General features: G+C 44.0%; 1 protein-coding gene across 2 annotated transcripts in view; it reads right to left on the bottom strand.

Annotated features, from left to right (window-relative positions):
* GALK2 (galactokinase 2) overlaps nt 1-21,141 on the bottom strand; it is a 209,304-nt gene that overhangs the window by 35,560 nt on the left and 152,603 nt on the right. For both annotated transcript variants that reach the window (XM_030189569.1, XM_030189568.1), the window contains exon 8: nt 3,878-4,088. In XM_030189569.1, the coding sequence (XP_030045429.1) occupies nt 3,878-4,088 (211 nt within the window). The remainder of the gene's footprint in view (nt 1-3,877; nt 4,089-21,141) is intronic.

The following is a 21,141-nucleotide window of genomic DNA, read 5'->3' as shown; positions in this document are numbered from 1 at the left end:
GGGGGAAAAGCCTCAGAAATCCGTGATAATATAGCATCCTACGAACCGGTCTGTGCTGTGCTAAATTAAAGCAATACTCTACAGATCCTGGTCTATCATCGGCCAGAAAAACCCTTTAAAAATAACTAACTTTAATCATTTCAGCTTATCTATAAAAACAACATGTGGAATTCCGTTTAGCATGCAGCACACTTATCTTTTCCCAATGGGACCCGTTTCACCATCAGGCTTCCTCAGGGATGCAGTGTTACAAAACCAAAAAAAAAAAAAAAACTTCATATATATAATGTTTAAATTTTTAAGATGTTTGCAAAAAGTTAGTATCAAACTGAGGATACTCATGTAACAAACCTTTAACTGACTTTGCCATCTTGGTTTCCCTTCAGCAATAGAATGGGCAGTTTTTCTTTAATTTTTTCTTTGATTTTTTTCACATATGTCTATTTTTGTTTTGTTCACGTGTTTATTTTTAGAAGGTACGGTGATTGAACATTAAGTACAAAAGAAAGAGTTTTGAATGCTGGATTGATTACATCATTTATTTATTACATTTGTATCCTGCACTTTCCCACTAAAAGCAGGCTCAATGCGGCTTACATAGTAATAGGTAACACAGAAGTTTGTTATGTAAAGTAGGAAATTAAGTATAACATAGTAATAGGATGGATGGGTAGGTAGAGACAGGTGATAGAGAGAAAGGTAAGGTGGGAAATAGAGTCTTATTATTATTGAGTATCTATATTGAATCGCTGGTAGCGTGCTGATGTCAGCAGGGAAAGCAAGATGGTGGAAGTCAGTTAAAGGTTTGTCACAAGAGTAGCCTCAGTTTGATACTAAGGGGGTTGTTTACTAAAGCTTAGCTGGAGTTATCTGCAGCAGGGCATATAGGAGTAAAATGGGCCCTGCTGCAGATAAGCTAAGTTTAGTAAACAGGGGAGTAAGTTTTTGCAAACTTCTTAAAAATTGAAACATTATACATATGTTTTTTCGGGGGGTTTTGTAGCACTGCATCCCTGAAGAAGCTTGATAGTGAAATGGGTCCCATTGGGAAAAGGTAAGCGCGCTGCATGCTAAACAGAATTCTACATGTTGTTTTTATAGATAAGCTGAAATGATTAAAGTTAAAGTTGGTTATTTTATGGGGTTTTCTGGCCGAAGATAGACCGGGGTCTGTAGAGTATTGCTTTAATTTAGAACACCACAGACCGGTCCATAGGATGCTATATTACCATGGATTTCTTAGGCCTTTTCTCCTTATTTTATGCAACAACATACTTGTGGCATTCATATGAAAATAAAAGCTTGGTATCGACACATATATCCACTTTGGTTTAGAGTTTGACTGCGTTATATGTGGATTAAGATTCAATTTTGTTGAAAGTGATAAATAAATATCAAACAAAAGATCCCATGTATTCGCTATCCTTTGCCAGCATTTAACTGTAATCATGGCCCTTGTCAATTCTTGTGCCCTGAGATTTTTTACACTTACTTCTTGTTGGTTACACAGGACAGCAAGATTTTTGTTTCCATAATAAGACTGGGTGTTTCTTATAGATTTTTGGATGCTGGTCACAGAAGTGACTGCAAAATGTTTCTATAACTTTTCCAGAAATGTACAGAAATTTGTTACAACCCATGCATGTCAATATATATTATATTAAATATATTATGATGTCATTTAGCTCTATTTTAATTTATTGCTTCTAGAAGAAGTTGATAAATAGCTAGTTATTGCATGATCTGATGGTACATTAAAGTGGAACTGTCACAGAAATGTATTTACAAACCGTGCATGAGCCCTGCACGCTACCCCCTGGATTCTATTAATGGCACCCAAAATTGATTAACAAGCCAATTAGTGTCAATAATTGGGTGCTAGTTGGTGCCAATTTGGATTTGCGTAAACATCTTGCTCAGCACTATTCTATAACAATGTGCACCCAAATCCCATAGGGGACCTTTTCAAAAGCCACGGTAAAAAGTGGCCTGCGTTAGTTTGGGCCATTTTTTTTACTGCGGCCGGTAAAAAGGCCTTTTTTTAAAGGGACAGTAAACAGCCGTGCACTAATATTAAAAGTAGTGCATGGCAATTTACTGCCTGAGACTAATGCCACCTAGTTACTTGGCATTAAGGGCTCACATGCTACTCCTGTTGTAATCAGACAGCGCACATTAATGTGGCTGCACTGCCAATTACCGTCAGGAACGCCCCATGGTAGAAAATTATTTTTTAGCGTGGGAAACAGTGCGCGCTAACTTCGATACTACTGCAGGGTGCCCACGCTACCGCAGCGGTACTGTCGATTTAGCACATACTACCTGCGTGTTAGCCCTACCGCGGCTTAGTAAAAGGGCCCCTTAGTGTGCAACTCAAAAGGGGGCGTGGCCATAAGAGGTAAATGAGCAGATCAGGGGCATTCCTAAAATGTGTGCGCCATGTTACAGAATTCAGGGAAATGTGCCCACCTGCTTTTAGCAAGCATAAGTTTAAGTGCCTAAATTTGGGCACCGAAATTGGTAGGCGGTACTATTCTACAATGGGCACTCATCTTTGAGTGCCCATTATAGAATAACACAGTGGCGTAGCTACGTGGGGCCACGGGGGCCTGGGCCCCCATAGATTTGGCCCTGGACCCCCCTGCCAACAACCCTCTCAATACCCCCTCCCGCCACCAACCCTCCCCCCCCCCCCGCGCCGCCGCCGTCATCGTGGGCTACCTTTGCTGGTGGGGGGCCCCAACCCCCGCCAGCTGAGGTCCTCTTCTTCTGGCGCAAGACTTCGTTCTGTTTCAGAGTCTGACACCCTGCACGTTGTACGTGCAGGACGTCAGACTCACAGAAACAGAACGAGACCTTGCAGATAAGCCAGCAACGCGGCCGCTGGCTGATCTGCAAAGGCTTCGTTCTGTTTCTGTGAGTTTGACATCCTGCACGTTGTACATGCAGGATGTCAGACTCACAGAAATAGAACAAAGCCTTGCGCCGGAAGAAGAGGACCTCGGCTGGCAGGGATTGGGGTCCCCCGCCAGCAAAGGTAGGCAGCGGCGGGGGGAGGGTTGTCGGCGGGAGGGGGAGTCAAGAGGGTTGTCGGCAGGGGGGGGGTCAAAGTTGGTGGCGGCGGCAGCAGGAGCGGTCGGCAATGGCGGGGGGGCGGCGGCACCGGGGGGGGTGGGCTAAAATATGCCCCCTCACCTCAAGCACTGGACTCCCCTCCCGCCGAAGTCTGGCTACACCCCTGGAATAACATTGAGTGCTAATTTTTTTCATTGACAATTTTTGAGCACCATTTACTGAATCTACCCCTATGTGCATAGGTTCACTATACCCACTTTGACTGCACCTTGGGCTTCTTTTACAAAGCCATGCTAGTGATTACTGTGTGGCGAATGAAAGGAAGTCCGTAGGATTTGAATGGGCTTCCTCTCATTTGCCACACTGGGAATCTCTAGCGCAGCTTTGTAAAAGAGGCTTCTTGATAACTTCCCCTCTTAATGTATGTTAAACTGTAAAAATCTTCTGTTATTCCCTTAAAGCATGTTAGTAACTATGCCTTCAAATTAAAAAAAGAAATTTGATTGTACCCCAACCATTAACTATTACAAAACATATTTATTTACACATACGTATATTTTCTTGAAGAATTTTTACCAAGTTTCAAAATAGGTGTTGAACGCCTTAAAATTTCAAAAGGTTTTGATACCATTTTCAGTTTAACCAGAAAATCATTCAATAAAATCTCAGAATAGGATCATTCTTAGGTTAGATTTTGCAGGCTGCAACATATTGTTCTCCTTTTTTCCACTGTATCAGCCAGTGCTGAGTACATCTAGTAGGGCTATTCAAATGATAAGTAGTAGTATAGCTATAGACTTACCATCTTGTGTATTTTGGCTAAGGATGATAGAACGAAGCTCTTCCAAATTAATTCCCAAGCTCTTACAAATTTCCTCTCTGCTGTATGGCTCAGGATGAAGTGTTTTCTCCACAACAGTCAACATTTCCTCAAGGCTAACCCCTAGTTTCATCTGCAGGTCACCCAATTTCCACAGGGTTTTCCAGTCCAGGCCTTGCAATTTTGCTATAAGCTATAAATCAAAATAACATTAATAACTGGATTTTATCATTGGAAATGTACACAAATTCAATAATATAAATTACTCATTGTACAAATCAAAATAAATTTATACCTAGTTTTGAAGTATAGTTCATTGACAATCTGTGAAATTCACAGGAGGATGTGCCCTCTCTCTATCTTGCCCCTGCCTAACCCCAGAGCCCATACCCTTGCCAGGAAGCTATCTCTCCCAGATACCTCCCTAGACTCACCTGACCATCAGTCTCAATGTTGTGTCCTACTTGGAGTCCTGTGGGCTGCTAAGACTATCATAAATGCATCATGCTGGCTTGTGTGGCCTACTCTATTCTAGGGTTGACAGCTATGGCCACTTCAAATAGGCGTCTTACAGTGGGCTGCTGACAGATACCACAAAGCTCAAGCTTATTATATATAGAAATGGTATATATGGATGGCAACTGTTCTCATTCATGGATGTGGTGTCCCTCAAGGCTCCCCTTTGTTTCCATTACTTTTTAATCTTTTTATGACCACTCTAGCCCTAGTTAGATGAAATGATGATGAACATCTCTTGTCATGTGCAGTTGACATAGAGGGGCATTTTAGATTTGACATCTAAGTCAGACTTTGGACATGAGATCTGCGCCAAAATCAGTGCAGATTCTATAACAATGCGCATAACGCAACAAGCTAATGAGCGCTGATAACAGCACTTAACAAGCAATAATAAGCAGTAATTGGCACTGATTAGAATTTAGGTGCACAACTTGCTAGACGTATTCTGTAACGATGTGCGCCAAACTTCTAACATGCACAGGCAAAAAGGGGTGTAGTTATGGGTGGGGAAATGGGCATTTCGTGGGTGTTCTGAAATTTATGCGCCTAGTTATAGAATATGGTCCAGTAAGCATAAATGTACGCACTGGGATTTACACCACATTTTCGCTGGTGTAAATGGGTATGCGTAGATTTCGGCGCTGAAATATCAACTAAGTGTATTCTGTAATCGGTGCCTAAATCTAGGCACGGATTATAGAATATGCTTAGCACTGATTTCAGAGCCAATTTTTTAGGCACCATATATAGAATCTCCCCCTTTGCACTAAATATCCCAAATCTGAATGGTAAATATAACCATTTTCAAAAAACCAAAATGTCTTTTTTTTTCAAAAATACCATTTGTAACGAGGTTTTGTGCTCTATGCATTTATCTTTTCAGGTCATTAATAAAAAAAAGGAACAAGTGAAAAACGTAGAAAATCAAGCCATTGGGATGTAGAAGGGGTCGGCATTTTTAGCAGACTGGTCTCTCAGACATCCCAGGAGAGCAAGGAGGCACTGCTGTGGAATCCATAGAAATGCTCCCATGTACACATCTCACTGTTGCTACCTTATCTTGTCTGCTGAGGCCTCCAAAATCCACCCAAAACCCACTACCCTCAACTGTACACCACTACAATAGCCCTTATGGGTGAAGGGAGCACCTATATGTGGGTACAGTGGGTTTCTGGTCAGTTTTGGAGGGCTCACCTTTTCCACCACAAGTGTAACAGATAAAGGGAGGTATAGGCCTGGGTCCACCTGTCTACACTGCTCCAGGGACATGCATGCTGTAATGGACCTGACTATAACATCTGAGTCTGTTATACAGGCTAGTGAATACTATCTTTATTCACATTTTGTGGAGGTGGGAGGGGGGGTCAGAGACCCCTGGGGGAGTAATGGAGGTCATTCCTGAATCCAGGGCCGGTCTTAGCAAGTGCGGGGCCTTATGCAGACCAATTTGGTGGGGCCCCATCCTAGCCCCACCCCACCATAGCCCCGCCCCACCATAGCCCCGCCCCCACCCTAGCTCCACCCCATTGATAAAATTATTCCATTTTTAGAACATTTTTTTATTTATGAAATTTCAAAGACAAATGAAGCTAAACTTGTACAAAAAACTGATTGAAATAATAAGCACAATGCTATCATGAAACCTCCCCTCCCCAGAAATTATTCAGTTCAAGTCCACTACAATTAGTAGTTCCAATTCTCATAACAAAGGAGAATAAAGGAAAAATATTAAGAAAAGATTCAGTACTTTCAAATTCCCCTATTACTCTGTAACCCATATATGCAATAAAATAAAAATGAAATGAAAAGATATACAATAAAATTAAGTGATATGTAAAATATAATGTACAATATAAAAACATATAGACCACCAAGGTATTAAAATTGTTTTAAAATATATACCACAACTCTCTGACTCAAGAAGACTCCGACTCTGTCATCCATAATTGTCTGACAACACACAGAAAAAAAATAAGTAAAAAAAAAAAAAGTCACAATTAATACCTTATACACCAATATACCAGCCATACGGAAAATGCAGATTATCAACAATATGAAGCTAGCAAGGGATCATAATATCACAATTCTCATGTAGAGCCACAAAACACCCTTTTAGAGATAGTGTGTCATGATTTAGGCTCTACACCCTTTCCAATGTTTGGTGCCACCTTAGTAAGGCCAACACACAATCTCTCCACTGCAAAACACTATACACAAATGTGTGCAAAAACACACTCATAACCTTCACAAACCATAAACAGCACTAATTCCAAGGACAGGACGAGCTACAACCTTATGCGTGGCGTGGAAAGGCAACTGTAATTACACCGGGCTCTAAAACACCAGTGCACATCCTAGTGAAAAAAAACAAACAAAAAGGGCTGCAAACTATACGCTAGCAGAATACTGTACCTTCCTTGATCACACCTGAAAAACACATGAATGCAAAATACTGAACTGGAAAGTTACCTCAAGAAGTCAGACTCAGTATGTAGCAATACTACAAAAATTAAAACTTACATGAAAAATATCACAGATGCACATTTCCAAAAACTGACATATTCCAATTAATAAATCCTGAATAAAATAGTTTTTTCTACCTTTGTTGTCTGGTGACTTTGTTTTTCTGATCATGCTGGCTCAGTATCCGATTGTGCTGCTATCTGTCCTCTTAACTCCGTTTCCAGGGCTTCCTTTCCATTTATTTCTTTACTTTCTGCCTTTCTTCTTCATTTCTTGCCCTACATCCGTAAGTAAAAGCTGGGTCCTCCGCAGACTTGACTGTCCAGTGGATCCAGCTTCTGCCTATTTTCTATATCTATGTGCACTTTATCTCCTCTCTTCCTTTCCCTCACCTCATCTCCTTCCTCACTCTTCCCTCGCCTCCATCCATGTCCAGCATTTCTTCTCTCTCCTCCATCCACCCATGTCCAGCGACCCTCCTGTCCCCCCTGCCATCCATCTATGTCCAGCAACCCCCCTGCCCCCCTGTCCTCCCCTGCCATCCACCTATGTCCAGAGACCCCCTCCCCTCCATCCACCCATGTCCAGCGACCCTCCTGTCCTCCCTGCCCGCCCCTGCCATCCACCTATGTCCAGAAACCCCCTCCCCTGCCATCCACCCATGTCCAGCGACCCTCCTGTCCCCCCTGCCATCCATGTCCAGCAACCCCCCCTGTCCCCTATGCCCTCCCCTGCCATCCACCCATGTCCAGCGACCCTCCTGTGCCCCCTGCCCTCCCCTGCCATCCACCTATGTCCAGAAACCCCCTCCCCTGCCACCCACCCATGTCCAGCGCCCCTCCTGTCCTCCCTGCCCACCCCTGCCATCCACCTATGTCCAGAAACCCCCTCCCCTGCCATCCACCCATGTCCAGCGACCCTCCTGTCCCTCCTGCCATCCATGTCCAGCAACCCCCCCCCCGTCCCCTATGCTCTCCCCTGCCATCCACCCATGTCCAGCGACCCTCCTGTGCCCCCTGCCCTCCCCTGCCATCCACCTATGTCCAGAAACCCCCTCCCCTGCCATCCACCCATGTCCAGCGACCCTCCTGTCCCCCCTGCCATCCATGTCCAGCAACCCCCTGTCCCCTATGCCCTCCCCTGCCATCCACCCATGTCCAGTGACCCTCCTGTGCCCCCTGCCCTCCCCCTATGTCCAGAAGCCCTCCTCCCCTACATCCACCCCATGTCCAGCGACCCTCCTGCCCCCCTTGCCAACTGCCATCCACCTATGTCCAGTAACCCCCCTGCCCTCCACCCACGTCCCGCGACGCGAGTCTCCTCGTTCCCCTGCTGCTCTCCCTCCCTCCAGCCACCTGAGACATCTCCCGTCTGACCCCCCCCCCCGACCCGCCAAACGACCCTCTTCTTTCGCCCGCACCTCAACTGACCCGACCCAGCATTTAAAAAAACCTTCAAGCGGCGGTGCCGGTGCCTCGCGTCTGAGGGCAGAAAACTCGCTTCGTCGTTGGCCGGCCTTCCCTCAAGTCCCGCCCTTGCGGAAGTTACATCAGAGGGCGGGACTTGAGGGAAGGCCAGCCAACGACGAAGCGAGTTTTCTGCCCTCAGACGCGAGGCACCGGCACCGCCGCTTGAAGGTTTTTTTTAATGCTGGGTCGGGTCAGTTGAGGTGCGGGCGAAAGAAGAGGGTCATTTGGCGGGGAGGGGGAAGGTCAGACGGGAGATGTCTCAGGTGGCTGGAGGGAGGGAGAGCAGCAGGGGAACGAGGAGACTCGCGACGTGGGTGAAGGGCAGACGAGCGTGGTCGGCGAGGCAGAGGCGAGGCACGCCGCGCGGGGCCCCCTTAGGCGCGGGGCCCTATGCGGCCGCCTCGGTCGCCTCTGCCTAAGACCGACCCTGCCTGAATCCCTCCAGTGGCCATCTAGTCATTTAGGGCACCTTTTTGTGTCTTATTTGTTAGAAAAACAGGTCTAGACTAAAACGTTGAGGTTTTCGCCCTAGACGTTTTAGTTTTGTTCCATTATGGCTGTAAAACATCCAAGGGTTAGGCACGCCCTAAGCCTGCCTTAATCCCGCCTTCAAAATGCATCCAACACACCCTCTTGTGATTTGGACACACTAGGTTTCGAAAATACCGATTTAGACATTTTGAGAAGAAATCCATCCAGATGGTGCTTTATAACACTTTTTGGACATTTTTCTGTTTTCGAAAATGAGCCCATAGTGATGTTAATTCCTGCTCTTGATTATATTTCTGATACCTTTAACAGAACACTGTCTTGTATGGATAAGATCTAACACTGGGCACTGGATAATATGCTAAAGCTGAACACTAACAAGACTAAAATTCTTTGGTTTAAAGATTCTGGAGTAACTGCTTCTAATGCCATTCCTTTATCTTCAGGCACTTTCTTACCAGTAGAAGTTAAATCTAAAGTACTTGGTATCATTCTGGACTCTTCCTTATCCTTTTGAGCCTCAGATAAATCATTTATGGAGAAAAACATTTTTTTTTAAACTAAAATAGCTACACCTAACCTGATCTTATTTCTATGAAGCGCATTTCGCTTTCTTAGTCCAGATGTCAGTTTTTTCCACATCTGGATTACTGCAATTCTCTGTATTTGAGTTTGTCATCTAGGCTAATGATCAAACTGAAACTCTTCCAGAATACTTCAGCATGACTCATCTTTCAGATTAGGAAGTTTGATAGTGTTTCGCTTTTTCTTGCTAAATTACACTGGCTCCCTATACAGGCCTCTATGTTATCTAAATTAGCATGCCTGGTGTTTCAAACTTTTTATGGTCTTCTGAGTTTGTGATTAATTTCTTAGACACACCATTGTTTAGGTACTCCTCTTAACTGCAGGATCAGCTGTTGCTTTGCCCTTCCTCTTCCAAAGATAAGCTTAATTCTTCTTTCCTGTTCCAAGCAATTTTTTTTCTGGAATTCTTTACCCTAATTTATCAGGACTGATACAAATTATTTATTCTTTCACAAGAAATTGAAAACTTTTTCTTCGATAAATTTTAAACACTGTTTACTAAGCAGCGTTATAGGCGTATTAACATTCTTAACGCGTATTAATCATGTACATGCCAACAATATCCCTATAGGCGCTTACATGGTTAGCACGCACGCTAAGTGTAGGTGCGCTAAAAACACTAACGCACCTTAGTAAGCAGGGCCCTTAATGGACTGCTCCTTGTTTATGGAATTTGTATTTTTATATATTAATGTATCTCCCAACAATGTACTGGTTCTCTTAGGGGTCCTTTTACAAAGGTGTGCTGAAAAATGGCTTGCGGTAGTGTAGGCGCAGGTGTGGGCGCGCGCTGATCAATTTTTTAGCACGCCTGTAAAAAAGGCCTCTTTTTTTTGCCAAAAATGGACGTGCGGCAAAATCAAAATTGCAATGCATCCATTTTAGGTCTGAGACCTTACTGCCAGCCATTGACCTAGTGGTAAATATTCTGGGCGGTAATGACCTACTCGCATCAAATGCCACTTGGCGCACATCTGTTCCGCGTGACAGAAAATAATAAATATTTTTCAGACGCATGTAGCGAATGTGCGCCAAAACTGAAATTACCACAAGGGCCATGCGGTAAATGTGCAGTAACTCCAATTTGGCATGCATTCAGCACGCGTAGGCGCCCACGCGGCTTAGTAAAAGGGCCCTTTAAATTGTAAACTGTAAAAAAGACATGGGTACTGAACAAGTGAACAGTAGTTAGGAGTTAAGAGCAGCCTCAAAAAGGTGGGCCTTTAGCCTAGATTTGAATATGGCCAGAGTCTGAGCTTGACTTGACTTGGGAAGTCAATTCCAAGCATACGGCGAAGATAAAAGGAACAGAGTCTAGAGTTGGCAGTGGAGGAGAAGGGTACAGGTAGGAGAGATTTACCAGATGAACTGAGTTCCTGGGGAGGAGTGTAGGGAGAGATAAAAGTGGAGAGGTACTGAGGAGCTGCAGAGCGAATGCACTTGTAAGTCAATAAGAGGAGTTCGAACTGTATGCGGAAACTGATAGGGAGCCAATGAAGTGACTTGAGGAGAAGGCTAATATGAGCGTAGCGACACTGGTGGAATATAAGTTGTGCACCAATGCTATGTCACTCTAGTGTTCTATAATGGAACCTAGGAGCCAAGATTTCGTTACAGAATAGGTTTCTGCTACACATACTCTGGGTGCCTAAATGAAGGTGCCTAGTTGTAGAATTGTCTTCTCTAGGGGGGATTTTATAAAGTCATTTTGCACATTGGTGTCTGTTATTAAAGAAAATAAAGCCCAGGCACGCAAATTGGAATATACTGAAAATCAGTTAAGAAGGAATAACTTAAGGTTTTTGAACTTTCCTTTTTCTTCATTTGTTACAAGAATTTATTACTGCTAGAGAGAATGTGAGGGTTACCCCTGAAATGGTTTCTTCCAGTTAATGTGCTGTCTAGGCTGCATGATCCTAAAATCCTTCTGGTCAGTTTGAATTATGATATAATTCTATTTATGTATTAGATGTTTGGATTTATTTCCTATTCTTGGATCCTTTTATTGTGGACAAAAGATATTTGTATTCTTTCTTTATTTTTATATTTACTGTAGCTTATTGAGTTAAGCAAAATATTGTGAATTTCTAAACATTTTGATGTAATATCATCTCTATGTAAGTAATTGAATATTAATAAAAGATTGAAAAAAAAAAGTCATTTTGCACATTATGTGGCTTGTTATAAAATTCCAATTGGCATAAAAGTATGCATGTTAATATGGAGGTGTGTATTTTGGTGGTAGGAGTGTATGGAGGAGGAGTTTGGGCGAAGCACAGGTGGAATTTGCAAGTACATGCATAGATTATAAAATTCAATGTAGGTACAGGTAATTATAGAGTTGGATGACAACCACAAGTAGCATGGTGATAATCTCTTTACTAGTGTTAAAATCAGTCACTGGATATAAGCATCACCCAGCATGGCCACATTTCGTCTTACACCTCCCTCAGGTGCATAAATTCACATCCAGAGGAAACATCCAAACAATGTATTCAAATGATTCAAAATTATAACAGATGAGTCAACACCTCTTAGATCAGCAATCTAAGGGGCTCTTTTACAAAGCTGCAGCAAAAACAGTGGCCATAGCGTGCCCTTATGCAGGTCTTTTCCACATGCTAAGGTCACTTTTTGTCACAGCTGGAAAATGGTCGATTTTCTATTTTCTGCTACTGGTTTGTGGCCATTACCGCATGGGCCAGTACTGCCGCTCATTCTATAGGTGGTAACAGATCACATGTTAATCCTGTGCTAATGAGTTAGTTTGCGACAATGTGGCTGCGATAACTGATTAGCGCAGTCACACCCACTCTCCACCTCCAGATCTGCCCCCATGGGACAAAATACATTTTATTTTTTACTGCGCCAATAGTGCATGCACAAGTACTGCGGGACACCTCAGAGTGCCCCGTGGTATGCCATTTTAATTTGTGGTATGCACACATTAGTGCTCATCGCAACTAGTAAAAGGGCCCCTAAGTTAAATTGGAGACACACAGCAAACTGTGGCACAGACATTTAGGGTCCTGTTTAGTAAAATGCGCTAGCATTTTTATCACGTGCTAAAAATTAGTGTGCGCTAACCGTGTAGATGCCCATAGGAATATTATGGGCACGTAAACAGCGCACGCTAATGATTAGCATGTGCTAAAAACACTAACGGCTTAGTAAACAGGGCCCTTGTATTGCTCCCTGAAATATAGGTACAGTTTTTGCCATTTATGCTAGTATTTTCTTTTCTTTCTTTCTTATACATAGATTTGAAATCAGCCTTACAAGACATCTTATTTTCAGAAATAGATCACCACTTACAACAACATACTCTTGAAAAAGGCGACAGATCAAAGGAACAAAATAATATTAACGCAACAATAACCTCATCAACCACATGTATATTAAAAGAGGAAAGAGAAATTAAAAAAAATAAATAACTGGAAATGTTAATCATTGAAAAAGGCACACCCATAAACCAAGCGTATGACAAATTCAGTCCAAATTCTGTGCCGCTTGCATCTGCCTGAGTGGTTCTAGCACCACTACTGGTGAGGTTCTTGGCATCAAGAAAAAACCTAAGTTGTTCAGGGGTACAGAAAACATAACCTGAACAAACTTAAACATTTACATGGATGTCTTAGGAAAAACAAAGCTCCCAATTCTCTTGCTTCATAACATAGTCAAGAAGTCCTTATGCCTTTCCTGGGCGGCCTTCACGAGGTCAGGAAAAATTCACACTCTACACCCCATGAACAACTTTTGCATATTTTTGAAGTAAAGAACATGATCAAGTTCAAATCTTGCTCACAAAACAAATAATAAAAGTTGAGTAGATCTCTCTCCAACCCCTAGACTGGATTCTTCCAACAAGATAAAAAAAAAACACTTACTTGTTGGGATGCAGCCTTACCAATCTCCACCCCCAACAAAGGATTCCCTCTGTGGATTCATCAGATAAAATAGCTTGCCTACTAGCACAGAGGCAGAAGCTATTCCAAGAATCTCCACCATAACTCTCTTGGAATTAACCCAATAACTTTAGGAAAATTAATGAGACAAAGATTAAGATGCCTCAAAGAATTTTTTAACATGCTCAATCTTCCTAGCCAAAAAGATTTTATCTTGACTGTCGTAATTATTAACATTTTTCACTGAACACAGGTCTTGCTCTACTGAGAGAATCTTGTCAGAATGTTCTTTAAATTGAACTTCTCACACTCAGCCCTTTTACTTCTGATGACAAAAGTTGTAAGTCAGCAGTAACGTTACCTACTGAAGAATCAAGTTTCTCCAGGGCTCCCCAAATACCACCTACAGTCACCATCTCAGACTTTGGCCTGTTTACTTTGAGTGCTCCGTACCGTGTGCAGAAATGCCAAGGGTGGCTCATCCTAGTGCTGGAGATTTACCACCACAATGCTGGAGATTGAAGACAAATGAGTGAGATTTTTCTTGCAGGCCCCAGCCATATCTAAAACTAGTTCTGGCAGATGCACATTCCAAAAACTGACATATTTTCCAATCAATAAATAGAAAATAAAATTCTTTTTTTCTAACTTTCTTGTCTAGTCATTTAATTTTCCTCTTCATGCTGGTCCCAGTCTCTGGTTTCTACTTTCCTCTGTCTTTTCTTAACTCTCTTGCCAGGGCCTCTTGATCCATCTGACATTTCCTCTCTCTCCATGTCCACTATCCATCTTCCCTCTGTGTCGCTATCACTCTGTTTAATATTTCCTGTGCCCCTGCTCCTATCCTCCCACCATGATAAGTATTCCTCTTCTCTGTGTCTGTATTCTTGCCCTATCCAGTATCACCTTTCTGTGTTTCCATCCCCCCTCATCATCAACCCTTTGTGTCCCTATCCCCCTTCCACCTGTCCAGCACCACGTACGGGAAAGAAATGATAGGGACTGCAAGGAGGAAAAGCAGCCCTTCCCATGCTGATGTATCTGCTGTTATTCTGCTGGAATCCTCTGGGGCATCATCAAATTTTTATCTATTCACTAACCTTGATGGTACTGGAGATGGAGGAAGGGGGCAGGCCAGGAAAAAAGAGATAATAAAAATGGAGGGCAAAAAACAGTTTACACGTCACATTAACTGCCACATTTTGAATACGCTGCCAGAACCCTTATCCACACCCTTGTCGCCTCTCGCTTGGACTATTGCAATTTACTTCTTACTGGTCTTCCGCTCAGCCATCTCTATCCTCTCCAATCTGTCCAAAATTCTGCGGCACGACTTGTTTTCCGCCAGAATCATTATACCCATACTAGCCCGCTCCTCAAGTGACTTCACTGGCTCCCTGTCCGCTTCCGCATTCAGTTTAAACTTCTCGTACTGACCTTTAAATGCATCCACTCTGCAGCCCCCCATTACCTCTCCGCTCTCATCTCTCCCTACATTCCTCCCCGTGAACTCCGCTCGCTTGACAAATCTCTCTTGTCGTCCTTCTTCTCCTCCACTGATATCTGTTCTCCATTGTAGAAATGTCTTTATGGAACCTCTCTCCATGTTTCCAATATATAATGCATTAATATTATAAGTGAATAGGCTTTGCATGTATAACTTAAAATCTAGACGTGTCAGGCAAATTCAGAGTTCATACTTGGAATCGGCTGGTTCAATTTAGTATAAATCACATGTTTTTCTCTCAGTAGCAAAATCATTGTTGCGTTGTGTTATTAAAACAGACATGGGAAAATTCACTGCTTATTTCTAGGCTAAGCAGCATAAAATCTGTTTTAGTCTTTTGGGATCTTGCCAGGTACTTGTGACCTAGATTGGCTTGATGGACCTTCAGTCTGTCCCAGTATGGCAACGCTTGTGTTCTTATGTAATGGGTATGGCATAGTTCTACCAGCTTTGTTCTTTTCCAGACTGCGTTTAAATTATTTTGCTTTCCTAAATTGTGTTTCAGTCACATGTACCATAATAAATGTAGTTTGCTTACTTAGAATATGCCTTTTACCAAGATTTCAACAGTTTTTTCTTTAAACCATAAATAGATAGGTGATGTATCCAGGGCATTTTTTTTTAGCCAGTACGCATCATGGAGTACCAGCACCTTTTTTCCCTACCTTCCAAAAATGTCCTATCCACCTCATTACATTTCTCACTCAAAATCACCCAGCTCAGGGGTGTGCTGGTAAATTTTTAACAACGGGCTCTCTCTCCGGGCATAGCCGGCCCTGAAATTTTTTTTTTTTGGGGGGGGGGGGAATACATGTCTCTCTCTCCCCTCCCTTGTGTGGGCACGCTAGGCATACCTTTGTTGAGCCCCACCAGCCAATAAATGGGACTTCCACCATTCTCTGCTGCTTGTTTCTGGCTCTGAGCAGCATGATGGAACCTTCTTGCGCTTGCATGAAAAGTCCAAGCCTGATGATCAGAGTCAGAAACAAGGAGCAGGGAGCAGCAGCAGTCTATTTACTTGGCTGGTGGGGCCAGCATTACTGCCAGCAAAGTAAAAATGAATTCAGGAAGGGGCCCAAGCCCACATTTTGGGAGTCAGTTGTTAAAGTAGCCATGGGGAGGCCTACTTTAACAACCGGCTCCCAAAATTCTTAAAAACTTAACAAACGGCTCTCGCGAGCCCGTGAGAGCCTGCTCCAGCACACCACTGACCCAGCTTGTTTCCGTCCCCCCTCCCCCCAGCCTCAAACCTGTGACCCTCAGACTCAGAGGCAGCCATTTCTAGATCATTGGTTCCCAAACCTGTCCTGGGGGACAGGTTTTCAGGATGTCTGCAACGAATGTTCATGAGTTAGGTTTGCATGCAATGGAGGCAGTGCTTGTCTACCTCATGAATATTCATTGCAGATATCCTGAAAACCTGACTGGCTGTGGTTTCCCCAGGACAGGTTTGGGAACCACTGTTCCAGGTACAGCTATTCTGAGCCACATGATTGCATACACGTGTTGGCTGAAAAGAAGCCTTAGTTATCCTGCCCCCTAAGCTTGACTTTGAATGAGTACCAGCACCTTTTTTCCTAGAAAAAAAAAAAAGCACTGGATATATTCAATATTTTTCATATCATGACAAACGTACAACCATATGAACAAGACATGGAGAAAGAAACCATTTAGCTGCAGCTTGAATGAAAACATTTCGCCAGAGATTTTATTAAAATACAAGTCAGCTAATAGAAACCCATAACAATTACTAATAATGTTTAACAACGAATAGCTGTTGGCCTGCTTTACAATCTACATTTCAGACGTGTTTCTTCAGCTCCAGGCCAAGAAAACCAGAGAATCCAAGTGATCTTCTGAGTATCTCCTAGTCAAACACTCAGTCTCTCATCAGGAACTCTTCAGAGAAGAAGTATGGATTGACTGATAGCATGGGGAATGGAGCAGTGGACTGGGACAATTGAGGTGGCACAGTTTATTCTCTTAGAAACCAGGGATTAGCTCAGCGTACCAGCTTCAGTAATTACAACACAAGCTGGATTCTGTCAGGCAAGCTACATGACAGAAGCTTGGCATCAGACTGTGGGAGAGCAGAGCTGGGGAGGAAAGATTAATAAAAATCCAACCATTACCCTCTCATCATCTCCACAAAAATTCTCCTGCACACTGCCTGGCAAAAAAATGAAGGGAGGAGGGCCAACCACTCATACCAGCTGCTCTTATGAAGTTATCCCAGTGTTTGGAGGGATTTTTTTTCCTCTCAAAAAAGTTCTTTTGCAGTTTTGTTAAGGAGAAATAAAGAATAATGCTCTGAACTTAGGCATGAAGGCTATCATTCAGGTAACTTAAGCAAGTTTCGTAGGAAGTGCTGCATGACGGCGCTCTACAAGAAGTAGCAAAGCTTTCTGACTCTGCAAACCAAGCAACCTATAGCATGAACCCTGCCTAATCTGTCATTACTCCTCAGGGTGATTTTAAAGCTGTTTCATGACTATTGACCAGGAAAGCAGTTTTAAATTTGCTTTGCTGGGAACCTGGCTCCCTTTATTGGAAAAGCATAGTCCTCCTTTCCCAACCCTCTTCTCCTCTTTTTTTCACATTGGAAGGTTACCTTTCTCTCAAGGTAATCTTGCTCTCTTTAATTCCAGCTGATTTGAAACCTGTAAGGTATGAGAGGCGTCACTGCTTCTCTCTGGGCCCCAAGACATGCACCTCCACTCCACATGCATGAACAGCAACTGCTACGGTCAGGATTATAGTGACCACGATGGTGATAATGTTGGAGAAGTCTGCTGGTATTATTTGAGAAAATTGGAATAATTTCATAGCACTGATGTCCCTGACGAAGGAGTTTCTGAAACAGAGTGTTCCGTCAGATGTCTGCATAGCAGAAAAATGGAAGGGTGTCACAGCAGAAAGATAAGTGATGTCTTCAGCTGTTTTTCAGCAGACTGGTGCTACGTTGTCTATTTTATATACATAGACATTAGATTGCTGCTATATTTTGAACTGAGATCATTCGCATCAATATTGTGGAACTTGGATTGTTTTTCCTTCCAGCAGACGGATATCTTTGGATTGAAAGCCTATTGGCCTCTTTATTTTTGGACTTGACGTTCTCATTGGGAATTCTGTTTGTCTTAAATAATTGAAAAATTAAAAAAAAAAAGATTGGTTGGCATTTCTCACTGAGAATGGGCTTGGCTTTTGGATACAGCCTATACTGGATCCTCCCTTTTTCCTTCAATAAATATTTTTTTGAGTGGTAATCAGTGGTGTGCTGGTAAATGTTTAACAACAGGCTCTCTCCCCGGTCCACCTCTGTGCCCCCCACCCCGTCCACCTCTGCGCCCCTCCCCGTCCACCTCTGCGCCCCCCCCCCCAAATTGCAGAGCTGGTTATAGCCGGGGAGAGAGCCTGGGAGGGGGCAATCTAATTCATGTTTAATGTGGGATAAAATACCATAAATTAGTAAATAAAAATAAACTTTTAATGTTGAGCACCTGATTCTCAAAGTGGACATATTCCAAACACTATAATGAAAATAAAATGATTTTTTCTACCTTTGTTGTCTGGTGACTTTGTTTTTCTGACCATGCCGGCCCAATATCCGATTCAGCTGCTATCTGTCCTCTTAACTCCATTTCCAGGGCTTCCTTTCCATTTATTTCTTTACTTTCCGCCTTTCTTCTTCATTTCTTGCCCTACATCTGTAAGTAAAAGCTGGGTCCTCCGCAGACTTGACTGTCCAGTGGATCCAGCTTCAGCCTATTTTCTCCATCCATGTGCAGTTATTCTCCTCTCTTCCTTTTCCCTCTTCTCATCTCATTCCTCACTCCTCCCTCCCCTCCATCCATGTCCAGCATTTCTTCTCTCTCCCTTCCCTCTCCTCCATCCATGTCCAGCAACCCTCCTCTCCCCCTGCCCTCCATGCACCCATGTCCAGCAACCCTCCTCTCCCCTCTATCCACCCATGTCCAGCGACCCTCCTCTCCCCCCCTGCCCTGCATCCACCCATGTCCAGCAACCCTCCTCTCCCCTCCAGCCACCCATGTCCAGCAACCCTCCTCTCCCCCTGCCATCCACCCATGTCCAGCGACCCTCCTCTCCCCTCTGCACTGCATCCACCCATGTCCAGCAACCCTCCTCTCCCCTCCATCCACCCATGTCCAGCAACCCTCCTCTCCCCTGCCCTCCATCCACCCACCCATGTCCAGCAACCCTCCTCTCCCCCTGCCATCCCCTGCATCCACCCATGTCCAACAACCCTCCTCTCCTCTCCCCTGCCCTCCATCCACCCATGCCCAGCAACCCTCCTCTCCCCTGCTCTCCATCCACCATGTCCAGCAACCCTCCTCTCCCCTCCATCCACCCATGTCCAGCAAACCTCCTCTCCCCTCCATCCACCCATGTCCAGCAACCCTCCTCTCCCCTGCCCTCCATCCACCCACCCATGTCCAGCAACCCTCCTCTCCCCCATGCCCTCCTCCCCTCCATCTGCCTTCTTCCAGCCCCCCCCCCTGGTTGTCCATCATCCGTCTGCCCTCTGCTCCCCAACAGAGCTGGTTTCCTTCCTGCGCCACTGCCCTGCCTTTAAAATTTTTATTTTCCCTCGAGGCGCGCCGGCATTGAAGCGAAGGCAGCAGGCTCAGCTCGGTTCCAGCCGTCTGTTCCCTTCCCTCGCATCATCGCTCCACCCTCGCGCAAACAGGAAATACGTCAGAAGAGGGTGGAGCCATGATGCGAGGGAAGGGAACGGAAGGCTGGAACCGAGCTGAGCCTGCTGCCTTCGCTTCAATGCCGGTGCGCCTCGAGGGAAAATAAAATTTTTAAAGGCAGGGCAGCGGCGCAGGAAGGAAACCAGGTCTGTCGGGGAGCAGAGGGCAGACGGATGATGCACGACTGGGGCAGCAGAGGCGAGCTGGCTCGCACTGGCCAACAACCGGCTCGCAAGATGCCAATAAATTTAACAAGCGGCTCTTGCGAGCCGGTGTGAGCCGGCTCCAGCACACCACTGGTGGTAATTGTTTTTATACCACTTTAGTTCCCTCTGTCTTTATCAAGTTGTAGAGCCTTTAGGTGATGAAGAAAACAAAACACAATTTCCAATAAACAAACCTAGAGAACCATCCAGATGCGTAAGGATGGATTGCTTGTACACCTCTCACTCAGTGGAATGGAGGAGTAGCCTAGTGGTTAGTGCAGTGGACATTGATCCTGGGGAACTGAGTTTGATTTCCACTGCAGCTCCTTGTGACTCTGGGCAAGTCACTTAAACCTCCATTGCCCCCGGTACAAAATAAGTACCTGAATATATGTAAACCGCTTTGAATGTAGTTGCAAAAACCACAGAAAGGCAGTATATCAAGTCCCCATTCCCTTTGGTACAAAACAAGTACTTATATATGATATGTAAACCCTCTGCTGATCTGACTGTGGTTGTAGTTTGCCAGGAAGCTGTGCTTTGTCTTTATGCTTCACCAATCTATTACATTTCTTTGAAGGGGTGAACAAACATGTGGATAAAGGCGAGCCAGTTAATATTGTGTATCTGGATTCTCAAAAGGCATTTGACAAAGTACCTCATGAAAGACTCCAGAAGAAACTGAAGGGTCATGGGATAGGAGGTAGTGTCCTAATGTGGATTAAAAACTGGTTAAAGGATAGAAAACAGAGAGTAGGGTTAAATGGTCAGTATTCTCAATGGAGAAGGGTAGTTAGTGGGGTTCCCCAGGGGTCTGTGCTGGGACCACTGCTTTTCAACATATTTTTAAATGATCTAGAAATGGGGGTAACTAGTGAGGTAATTAAATTTGTTGACGACACAAGTTATTCAAAGTTGTTAAATTGCGAGAGGACTGTGAAAAATTACAAGAGGACCTTATGAGACTGGGCATCTAAATGGCAGATGACGTCTAATGTGAACAAGGGCAAAGTGATGCATGTGGGAAAGAGGAACACGAACTATAGCTACGTAATGCAAGGTTCCACGTTAGAGGTCACTGACCAAGAAAGAGATCTTGGTGTCGTCGTTGATGATATGTTGAAACCCTCTGCTGCGGCAGCTAAGAAAGCAAATAGAATGTTAGGTATTATTAGGAAAGGAATGGAAAACAAAAGTGAGGACGTTATAATGCCTTTGTATCAGTCCATGGAGCGACCGCACCTCGAATATTGTGTTCAATTCTGATCGCTGCATCTCAAAAAAGATATAGTGGAATTAGAAAAGGTACCGAGAAGGGCGACGAAAATGATAAAGGTGATGGGACGACTTCTCTATGAGGAAAGGCTGAAGCATCTAGGGCT

Source organism: Microcaecilia unicolor, chromosome 1 (assembly GCF_901765095.1).
Source record: "Microcaecilia unicolor chromosome 1, aMicUni1.1, whole genome shotgun sequence".
NCBI classification, from domain to species: Eukaryota; Metazoa; Chordata; class Amphibia; order Gymnophiona; family Siphonopidae; genus Microcaecilia; species Microcaecilia unicolor.
This window is presented reverse-complemented; position numbering and strand designations above follow the sequence as displayed.